Source organism: Arachis hypogaea, chromosome 6, assembly GCF_003086295.3.
Source record: "Arachis hypogaea cultivar Tifrunner chromosome 6, arahy.Tifrunner.gnm2.J5K5, whole genome shotgun sequence".
Lineage (NCBI taxonomy): Eukaryota > Viridiplantae > Streptophyta > Magnoliopsida > Fabales > Fabaceae > Arachis > Arachis hypogaea.
The window spans coordinates 109,138,942-109,151,056 of record NC_092041.1 but is presented as its reverse complement, the minus strand read 5'-3'; the positions used below and the strand labels follow the sequence as shown (position 1 = coordinate 109,151,056).

General features: G+C 25.9%; 1 protein-coding gene across 1 annotated transcript; it reads left to right on the top strand.

The window, feature by feature from the left end:
• The first annotated feature begins 4,619 nt into the window (after nucleotides 1–4,619).
• Nucleotides 4,620–10,904, top strand: LOC112757771 (sulfite exporter TauE/SafE family protein 3). The gene is made up of 9 exons (XM_072198332.1): nucleotides 4,620–4,748; nucleotides 5,922–5,993; nucleotides 6,573–6,600; nucleotides 6,749–6,822; nucleotides 7,271–7,357; nucleotides 7,457–7,510; nucleotides 8,475–8,790; nucleotides 10,353–10,493; nucleotides 10,622–10,904. The coding sequence occupies exons 1-9, from the start codon at nucleotides 4,620–4,622 to the stop codon at nucleotides 10,705–10,707; spliced, it is 987 nt and encodes a 328-aa protein (XP_072054433.1). The 3' UTR covers nucleotides 10,708–10,904.
• Nucleotides 10,905–12,115: the final 1,211 nt, after the last annotated feature.

The following is a 12,115-nucleotide window of genomic DNA, read 5'->3' as shown; positions in this document are numbered from 1 at the left end:
GTATCAAATATATCTATGAGAGCTGATTTCTTAAAAAAAATAGAACTAATTTAGCAATAATTTCATAAGTACAATTTTTAACACAAGCAAATATATTATTGAATTAGTTGTTATGTATTATTATTGAATTAGTCATAATTTTTTTAAAAATTTAGCTATTAGCGATATATTTGATACAAATCGAAAATTTCAAGAACAAAAAATATATTTTACATTTTTAATTATTAGAATTAAGATATAAATTTTGAATTTTTATTTAAATTCAAATAAAAAATATTTCTGTATATATATATTTATGTTTTAAAGTTAATAAATAATAAATTAAACAAAGATAGTACTTAGTAGCTTAAAATTAAAAAGCGAAATGTAAATAAACTTTTAAATTGCTATAAAACTATTTGATTAATGAGAGGTGAATGCTAGGAGATTAATTATTTTTAATGAAAAAAAGAATGCGTTTTTAATGGATAAAAGAATGAAGATTTAACTAATATAATCTCAAATACAAGAAAAAATTAATTATTTAACATTGAATTTTATAGATCCTTAAAAATTCTTGCAAAGAGTATTTGTATACATTATACAATATTTCTGCAACCTAACAATCCCTATACTATAGTATTTACTATTTAGTATTTACCCAATTCCTATTTGCCTGCGAAAGCGCGGTTATAGCGTTAAGGGAAGGGAGCGCGCTATTGCGTTGCGAGCTGCGGTGCGCTCTTTAGTTCGGAAGTACTGCTTCCCACGAAATGTAGCTCATGCAGTTATGCGGAACCTATTACTCCTCAACCACCAACTAGCAGCTCTTGATAGAGAAGCTCTGTAAGGGCTATTTTTTTTTTATCCCTAATTTGATAATTTCATTAAAATACTTCAATTACCCTTCCTTTTTAAACCCTAAAACTAACCGCTAAGTGCAAGGCTCGAAAGGTTCAAAGCCTACGTGATGGAGAAGAAAATAAAACTTATTGGCGACATCATTTAAGCACCAAATATTGAGAAGATGATCTTTCTTGAGATGATTCCTCCTAGCAATGTCGCACCAAGAAGAACTCGCTAGATTATATGTTGATGTAGAGGTCATATTCCACTTCTTCAGAACCTGATCATGGCACACCTCACCTGACGGTTCTATCAGCCCTACTTTCATCCCAATCAGCCGCCCCTTTCCATCCCGAGCCTCAAGAATCCTCATAATCTCTGTGTCTTTCTGTGCCAAGAACTTGCACTCCTCGTTTATCTGCTTCTCCGGCATCGCTAACCGACTGTTATTAGGCTCCAAGTCTGTCTTTGTTAACTTTCTCTGCATCACAAAAGTTACATCAAATCCTTTCAGTGAAGCGATAATCGCCTTGAAATTTTCCGGAAGCTCTGGAATATCAGTCTTTGTTGTTGATGTAGATGCTAATGTGGATCCTGTTGAAGGCGATGTAGATGCCAATATGGATCCTGTTGAAGGCGATGATGCAGTATTCTTCTCATTCAGCGTTCTCTTGCCTTGATTCTCTTTCATGCGTGCCTTTCCAAGAGAGTGGTGCTGCTTCAACGCTTTGGATAATCTCTCGAGTACCGCATAGTCCTCTTTGCAGTAGAGACTCTTATTTGCCTTCATTGCTGCCCGGTTTACTTTGCAATACTCCGGATCCTGCAGGGACACTACGACATCAATTCTTGTAAGGCGAAAAGGATTCGGAGCCATAGCTTCTATTGTTTTCAAATCCAGCTTCAACAAGTCCTTCAAATTTTTCTTGCTTCTCATCTTGGCAACCATGATGACACTAGAAACACTTTCCAAAAACAGGTTAGACTTTTTTTCACACGAGTGTGAGACTCATGAATCAGAATTTATAAGATGTGCTTTATTTAGAGTTTAAGCTATGATAGAATTAAATACTTTCTGTTTTTAAAAATCAATTACGGAAGATTTTGATTCATTTTAATTTGTGTAAGTTTAGTTTAAGATATGATATGATATGATAAGATACTGTTTCAAAATAATTATGACTTCGTTTATGTTGTTTCCAAATTTGTTTTCGTTCAAGTTTAAGTAGCAGTGGATACACACAGTTTTAACTTTTAATTGAATGTTAGATATGATTTTAATTTTGATTTGAAAATTTTTCTTCCGTAAGGTTTTAACTGATTTTTCAACCCAAGCATTTTTTTATCACTTACCTGATTTTTTTTCTAAGTAAAAAAAGAAACGGATTTTCTTTTATTTCCCTTTTTTGGTTCTCTCGTCTTTTTGTTGTTTCCAAGTTGGTTTTCATTCAAGTTTAACTGGATGTTCGATAGTTTTTATTTTGACTTTTGACAGGTTTGCAACTCCAGAGGAAGCCATGTCTGTTTTAATGACTCGGTAGTTTGAACTAAAACTTAAAATTTGAATTTATATTTTATAGTATATTTTATTTAAATTTAAATTAAGATAATTCTGTATTTATATTTGTGTTGTAAAATTAATAAATGATAAAATAAATAAAAATTGTGTTCTTCATTTGAGAAAATTTAGATAAGCTCTTAGTTTTGGAGAAGCAATTCCTCATTTTTTAATATCTTGACTTTGTTGATTTCCAATCTTTTATACCGAGACTAGTATTTAAACAAAGTTTCTACTACACTTTTTTTTTTAGTGTTTCCTGTTAGTTGATGTGTGTATCATTTCTATTCGTGTGTTGTGCAGACTGGACTATTTGTATATGACATTTTCTGGGTTTTCTTCACTCCAGTGAAAGGCAGATGCTAGGAGAATGAGATTAGCGTTTTTAACGGGAAAAAATGAAAATTTGAGTCATGTAAACCAAATACAAGGCAAAAAAAAATATAAAAAAGAGATTATGTAACATTTAATTTTATAAAAAATTCAATGTACATTGTATATGTTTTTTTTTTTGGTCATAAATGTATATTGTATATGGTTGAAAGTTCTTAGAAAGAGTATTTGTGTACAATGTTTTTGAAACCTAAATTTGGACTGGCCTCTAGGCATTGCCATCAGGATCCTAACCAAGAATCAATGAAATAACCTAACAATATCTAATACAGTATATTTTTGCACAAAAAACGTAAATAATAGATCTTTTAATTTTTTTAATAATATTACTCTAGTTAATTTTTTTTTTTAATATTTGTAATAGTTGCTGGTTGAATTTTGAAAGCTAAGCGAAAAAGAGGGAGAGCGCTCTTTTCGCCATTTAACAACCTTCACCACTCTGCAAAAAAATTTGTGATCGTTAATCTTCTCTCTTTCCTTCTTTTTCATCCTTTAATTTCCAAATAACAGTTTATTTCTTCATTTTTTCCCTCGCTTATTACTTTCTGTTTTTATCATTCTTCTCAACAGTACAATGTTTTAGTTTCATCCTTTCACCACCAAAAAAAGAAAGAAAGAAAGTAAGATTATATGTAATTTTGGAGAACATTTTTCAGAAAAAAAATAATAATAATAATAGAAGAAGTGAGAGTTACTTAGAAGAAAAAGAAAAACAATGGGTTCAATTCGGACGATGATGATGATAATGTTATACTTTTCATCGGTTTTCATGTTAGTTTCGGGAGATAGAATTTTCATGAAGCTGGAAGGGTCAAGATTCAATGATACAAAGGATTATGGTTATGAACAGAATTTAGTTACCAATATTGTAGAGTTCTTATGGCAACCGGGAGAATCAGGTTATCAACATGTCTGGCCGGTAAGCAAGCTCTTCAATAATGCAATGAAATGCATAAATCTAATTTTTGTTATATTAATTAGACACTCTGCCTACGTTAATGTAGTCACACATGTATAATATATAGGATTTGGATGTTATTTATATAGGTTATGCTAGGTAACCAATGATTTTCTTGAACAACATGAATAATGGATTTTAAAATTGACCCAATTCAAGTAAAATACACTACATTCCAAATTACTTACCTAAATCTTACTATCAGAATAATCATCCGTATACCTAATAAATTGAACATCCAATATATTCATTATTCACATTATTTGATATTTTTATTGTTTACCTATATTTTTTCTATTTATATATTAGTGTTATCATTAATTATGAACTATTATTAATAAGCAGGATATGAAACTTGGGTGGCAAATAGTTGTGGGCACAATAATAGGTTTCTGTGGAGCAGCATTTGGAAGTGTAGGAGGTGTTGGTGGTGGTGGCATATACGTTCCTATGCTTACTCTCATTATTGGGTTTGATCAAAAATCATCTACAGCTATCTCAAAATGTAAGAGCTACAAATAACAATAATAGTGCATCTTCATTATTTATACAATATTTAAGGTTAATTGCACGTTATACAGGTTTAAATATTTTAGGTTATGTATGTAGTCTTTAGATTTTAAAAAATATGCAAAATTATTTTTTTATTTTTTTAAAATGTGAAAATAGCTAGACCTTTTAATTAATTTTTTAAAATGTTTATTTTAATTAAAATAAGTGTGTAAATTATGCATACATTTTTTTTCTAATTTTTCTTAAATATGCCACTTTAACAAATGATATAAAAAGACACCTATATATATATATATATATATATATATATAACTAGGTTCACAAACATCACTACCTCATGTATGTTAGTTGTTGTTTGTCTTAGGTATGATAATGGGTGCAGCATTGTCAAGTGTTCACTATAACCTTAAACTGAGGCATCCTACAATGAATGCTCCTATGATTGACTATGATTTGGCACTTCTCATTCAACCAATGCTCATGCTTGGCATAAGCATTGGAGTGATTTTTAATGTTATATTTCCTGAATGGATAGTCACCATTTTGCTTCTTGTTCTTTTCTTAGGTAATGATTTGCTTGTTTATTTCTAAATATTAAAAATATTAGATAAATATAATTAGTTTGTTATAGTGGTTACACCGTTAAGGTTAAATAAAAAATCAAACTTGATTTTAGTTAACTTAAAAATTAGTTTAGATTAATAAACTAACTTGGTTTTAAGTTGAAAATTTGGTTATTAACCAGTTATAAAAGTAAAAAAAAAAAAAAATCAATTTTAGAAACAAAAACCAATTAAAAAATAGCCAGTTTTTTTTATTTGAAAATCATTTTTTTTAATTTAAAACCCGATTTTTTTCGTAAAGACTTTTTTTTTCATTTAGAAACCGGTTTTAACACTTTCAAAAATTAATTTAGCCGTTTTTTTTTCCTAATATAAAGTAAGTTTAAATCTATAACACATTTATATTAGAAAAATTAACTTTAAAAATTCAAAACCATTAAACCGGTTATGATTTGACTAACCGATTTACAAATTGGTTTTTAGCTTTTTACTTATTTGATTAACCACTTTTTTAAACTAGTTATAATTTATAAACTATTTTAAAAACCCAGTTATTTAAATTTTAGTTAAAAATTTTTAACCGACTAATCGGTTTTTAGTTTTGTCATGTGCAGTCCTAATTTTTAACAATGAGGGAAATGCTAGGAACATTATAATTTATTATTTTTTGTTATTATTTAAATTAATTTAATAATTTAATCACATATTTTATTCTATATTTTTAAATATTAATAATTAATTGATTATCAAAAATAATAAATTCTGATAATGTTTTATCATTTATTTTTAATAATTATACATGATAACTACAAAGTGAATCTCCTATAAAAATACAGATTTTTCCACTTATAGTGTAGTGTGTAATTATCATGTTATAATTGTCAAAATCAATTATTCTTTTAATTATGAATTGGTGAAAACTTACTGGGGTCGACTTTACATGAAGTTGATAGTTGAGAGTCGTTAGATGAAAATTTAGTGAAATCAGTCAAATCATCTAACGGCTCTCAATTATCAACTTCACGTGAAGTCAAGTACACATAAGTTTCTACCTTATGAATTTAGTTAGTCATTATGTTTCTGTTCCGATTCCTTTGATTGATCTTGCTAGTTTTCAGGAACATCAACAAAAGCATTCCTTAAGGGTGTTGAAACATGGAAAAAGGAAACAATAATGAAAAAGGTCTCATTATTCTTCAATAATACTATACACACACAAATTGTTTACTTTTCATAGTAATTCATGACGTTCACTTTTTTATTTCTTTATGTACTTACCAAATATTATTGAGGGATAATCAGTATAAATATGATAAATTAATGGATACCAAGAATAGTAATAAGAACAAATTCAAAGAGATCTCTATATATTATCTATCCAAATATTAAATATTATGTTGTTATTAACATTGAAATTTTAATTTGAAATGAATTCAAGAACTAGATTATTTTCAAGCTAATGTATTTAATTATAGGTGAGGTTTTGTTCAAGATATAATTAAAGAAGTATATTATTATTCAACAAAAATGTTTGGAAGTCTATTTTGAGAACCATATGATGGAGTCATAATTTATTTTTTTTTTAGGTTTTTTAATGTATTCATTTTTTTGTTTGTATTCCTTAATTATATTATTACTGAAATAAATTGATCATTTTAAAAATACTAAATATATCATTATAAATATTAACCTAAATAAAATAAATTTATGCTATTTTTTTCTATAGATAGTCTTATTTAATTTGCTTTATGTTTGATTCCAGGAAGCTATGAGGAGACTAGAGTCAAACGGTAAGTTGAGAATCTATTCATTCACTTTATGATTAGGTATTTAGGTCTGAATAATTTATTTTCTTTCTTCTTAATTAGCTTTCGGAATATATACCCTTTTTATTTATTTATTTATTTATTTACTTATTTATTTTTCCTTTTGATATAGGCGCTGCGTCTGAAGTAGAATACAGACCAATTCCTACTGGCCCTGATGCCATTAAACACATCGAGAAGCATGAGGTCAGCATACTCTGATTAAATACTTCCATGAAATATTCTTATATACATATATACTTATAACAATATTTTATACTGATAATTTATCAAAATTAAATTTATATATATGTATAACAATAATTATTTTATACTAATACTACATTAAAATAATTAAATTCATATATACATATAACAATAATCATATATACATATAGTAACCAAAAACTTATCTCATATATATATATATATGGCTATGATTACGGCACTTTAAGATGTGTTGCTAAAAATTAAAGCAATATTTTTTATTATTTAATAATATTTTTAAATTTAAAAAATGAAAAATTATCAAAATATAACAAAATATGTCTTTAGTTTTAACAACATTTATATAACTATAGCAACCGTCAAAGTATCTTATTATATATATAAGAATTATATATATCTAACTGATTTTGATTTACCCATTGTGCAGGTGACTCTTATTGAAAACGTATGTTGGAATGAATTTGGACTTCTTGTTCTAGTTTGGATTTTATTCCTTGCAATACAAATTACCAAGGCATGTATGCTAATTTTCTTTCCTATATATATGTAGTCTCATATCTTCAATAGAATCCATAACTAACATGATTGCACAATCTCCTACTCTTGGCAACAGAACTACTATACAACCACTTGTTCAACATCATATTGGGTATTGGAAGGGTTACAGGTAAATTATATATTCATGCATTGTCTCATTGCTATAGTAAAGGAATATTTAATTTGTGGATTGAGCTTTTTTTAATTCTTAATTAGGAAGTAATTGGTATGTAAAGGTGCATCAATTAATATTCAATATTCTCAGAGATGAATATTAAATTCATTTCATCATATCCAGTACAAGACCCTTAGAGCTTAATTAATTAGTAGCTCTTAGAAGTTAGAAGCCATACATGTTAGTTTAACAATAGAGTTTTATTAAGAAGTATTTTTTGGTTTAATTCTTCTATTGGTTCTTATAGTTTCATGAAATTTTTAATTAGGTCTTTATACTTTTTTTTCTTTTTAATTGGTTCCTGCACTAATTTTTTTCAATTAAGTCCCTCTTAGTAGTAATTAGCTTAATTTTATAGGAATCCAACTAAAAAAAAAGAATTGGTATAGGAACTTAAATAAAAGGAAAAAATTGTATAGGGACTCAATTAAAAAAATTTTGGTGCAAGAACTCAATTAAAAGAAAAAAAAGTATAGGGACCTAATTGAAAATTTTGCGAAACTATAGGGACCAACAGAGTAATTAAACATACTTTTTTTTAGTTAATATTAATTTTTTAAAATGATTTTTTTATTCTAAATTTTAAATCATAAATTTTGAATTCTAAATCTTAGTCCTAAATTCTAAACTTTTAAAAAAATAATTTTATAATAACAAAAAAAATTGTTAATATTAACTAATTAAAAATTAAAAAAATATTTAAAAAAACACAAAAAATTAGCTCAAAGTAGTCCAAAATTATTGTCACATTTATATTTTTTATTATCATTGAAATAATTGAGTAATGTTAAATATAAAAATGTATAATTATAAATGTACATATATAAAAGATATTAAATTAAATAAGATCATTTTAAATTATCATTTCTATAATATTATTGTAAAAAATAATTGTCTATATTTAATTTTATTAATGTAGATTCCAGTTGCATTAGGGGTGTGTGTATATGAGGCGGTTTCATTGTATAAGGGAAGGAGAACACTTTCATCGATAGGAGAAAGAGGAACAAATTTCACTGTGTTCCAACTAATCACATATTGTTTCTTTGGAGTGGTTGCTGGAGTGGTTGGTGGCTTGCTGGGTCTTGGTGGAGGATTCATAATGGGACCACTCTTTCTTGAGTTGGGGGTCCCACCTCAGGTTTCAAGTGCCACTGCCACATTTGCCATGACCTTTTCCTCTTCTATGTCTGTCGTACAGTACTACCTCTTGAAACGGTTTCCGGTTCCTTATGGTTAGTTTCTTTTTCTTGTCATTTGATAGGTTTTCAATTGACTTTTTTTTAATTTTTAATTTATAAAAAATTATAACATTAATATTTAGTATAATTTTTAAAATTAAATTATAATTTTTTAAAAAATTATTTAAATATTTATAAAAAATTAAAAAAATAATATTATAAAATTAAATACAAAATAATTTATTTATAAATTATTTTTAATATAAATATTTATTATTTAATTTTTTAAAAAAAAATTAAATTAAGCGGATTATTCAAACTCGGTCGTTTATAGTTGATTTCTACTTTATATATCTTAGCTTCTTATTAGATAGGTTTGGGAAAAGAGTAAATCAATAATACTTAAGTAGTGTTTGTTTTGAGGTATTAAAACAGAAACTGAGATTTAATATTATATTTATTGGCTTAGAGATTGATATTAAAATTTTAGTTTCTGTTGCTAAAATTTCAGTATCTCCAAAAAATGAGAACATATGGGACTAAAATCTGTAGGGACGACAACTGAAACTTTAATAATATTTTATACCTAAAATACTCCCATTTCAATTAAAGCAATGCTAGGGACCAGCAATATTTGTGATTAGTAACCATCAACTAGCCATCAATAATGATTTGATGGTGTGAGATTTCATCCAATGGCTCACCTTTCTCTGTTGGTTATATGCTGGCCAAAATGCAATAAAATTGCTGGCTCCCTAGACTTTTCCTTCAATTAATTAGGTCTAACTTTATCCTTTGTACAAATTAAATTAGAGTTTCATTTTTATTTCAATATCTATCTCCCACTTTATACCAAATACAATATTAAAACTTATTTTAGTCTTTGTTTCTCAATCTCTATCTCTCTTTCAAACACTACATTAGCATTTTTAATTGCGATTCATCATTTTGATTTCAGCTTCAATATTATTATGAGGTGACTATTCACATAATTTTTTAACAAAAATAATAGTTAAAATTTAATAAATAATTTAATATATTTAGTTAAATTATTATCTAATAGAATTAGATTGATAAATAATTTAATATATTTGACTAAATTATTATTTAACAATTTTCAACGATTATCTTATTACATAAAGATAATTAAATTTATATAAACAGTCACCTTATAATAATTGTGGCCTTTATTGCATCAATATTTGCATTTAGGGTCATTACTTAAATTAGCCATGAATATATAATATTGGACACTTTAATTTTTTAAATTTTAAAATATATAAAAATATTTTTAAAATACAGTTTTTTTCTAATTTGATTTTAAGAGTGAAGTATAAAACAATTTTTGAATAATTTAAAAAATTTTAAAAATTTTAAAATAGTAATTTCAATTAAATGAATCAAATTAAAGAAGAATTGTATTGTCTAATAGAAATAAATATTAAAAATTATTTTATGTATTTTAAAACTTATAAAATTAAAATATCCAATAATAAACTTTTGATATTGATTTGGGTAATTACTTATGGTTGAAAAACTAATATCACTACATTCTGGCCAAATTATGCACATCTATGATACAATTAATAATTTGCATTTTTGGATTTTTGTGGCAGCTTTATACTTCACTTTGGTTGCTACAATTGCAGCCGTTGTAGGACAACATATTGTGAGAAGGCTTATTGACATATTTGGAAGAGCCTCTCTCATCATCTTTATATTAGCATCTACAATATTTATTAGTGCAGTTACACTAGGTAATTAATTTTCTCTTAATAATTTGATTTTCTTATCTTCACATTTTAAAATGATTTAAATTATTATTAGATATACATGCATGACCAAAAAGTTTGAAGCATTTTTCGTTGATTATTTTTCTTAATAGGTGGAGTCGGCATCTTAACTATGATTGAAAAGTTCAAAAGTCATGAATATATGGGATTTGATAATCTCTGCAAGTATGGTATATAATTTTCAATGGAAGAAGATTATTTTCTGATACGTACTTACATCATCCAATAGGGGACAATGAAATTGAATTAGATTCTAAATTTCTAATTAATGTTCTTTATGTTCTAGCTCTTGTTGTATCGGTTATATTCCTTTAATTTTTCTTTTAATGAAAAGAATTGTATAGTCTATATAGGTAGAACATTTTAGCAACATATATATTTGGATTTTGTATGTTTTTAGAGATTATGGATCTCCAAGTAATTGTATATATCAACTATTTCTTATAGTCATAGTTATTATATGCTTGCGATTAGTGACATTACGAAAAGAACTTAATTTTTATATATTTAGAAGTGTAAAGTAATTTTAATTCGTGTATGCAATTATATAACATCGTGTGAATAAAAATAATTCTATTTTATATTGATTATGAAATAGTTATTAAAAAAATAATGTGATTAATAAAAATATAAAATATTTTATACTGTTAATATATTAAATTTGATTTTTTTTATCAAAATAAGTGAGAATTTCTATTCTCGTAAATAAATAAATACCCACTAATGTCATAAGCAATTAGACTCTTCTAAAGCATAGTTACGCGGATTTTGCTTGATAAGAGAGTAAGGCGTGCATTCAAATATATGGAAAATTAATAGTTTAGTGATGTGGTAGGTACAAGTATTTTTTTAATAAAATCTAATGAAGTTGGCATAAGTTTAATAAAAAAAAATATACGTATGTATTATCATTTTTTTTTATGTTTTTTTAGTATAAAAATTTTTGTTGGAGAGTACAAAAATTTATTGACATACATAAAATTTTTTATATATAATACACAAATTAATACACATACCATAAATTTATGGATATAATATAAAAATTTTGTCTATAGCACAAAATTTTGCTCTGAACATATTTTATTAGTTGAGTGAGCTAATTATGGTCTTTTAAAAATTTATGTATTGTGCATAAAAAATTTTATACTGGACATAAAAAATATTTGTGTTATGCACTAAAATTTTTGTATTATATATATTTGGTTGATTAATTATCAATATTTTAGACATAGAATCTTTAAAAGATTTATGTGTTGCATACCAAAATTTTTATGCTATAGACCAAAATTTTTATAATATGTATCAAGATTTTGTGCTATACATAATTTGTTGGATTGGGAGTTAATATTTTGGATATGTAATTTTTTTAAAAGTTTTGTGTTTTAAATCAAAATTTTTGTGTTATAGTTCTCTGATCTTAACATATATAAAAGAAGAAGAAGACAATAATAATGGCGATGATAATAATAAAAAATGATGAAAAAAAAGATAAATTAAATAAAGAAAAGAAAACGATAATATTAAAGATAAAAAAAAAAGACGACAATAACATTGTTAAAGAATGTTAAACTTAGTTTGAAAATAAC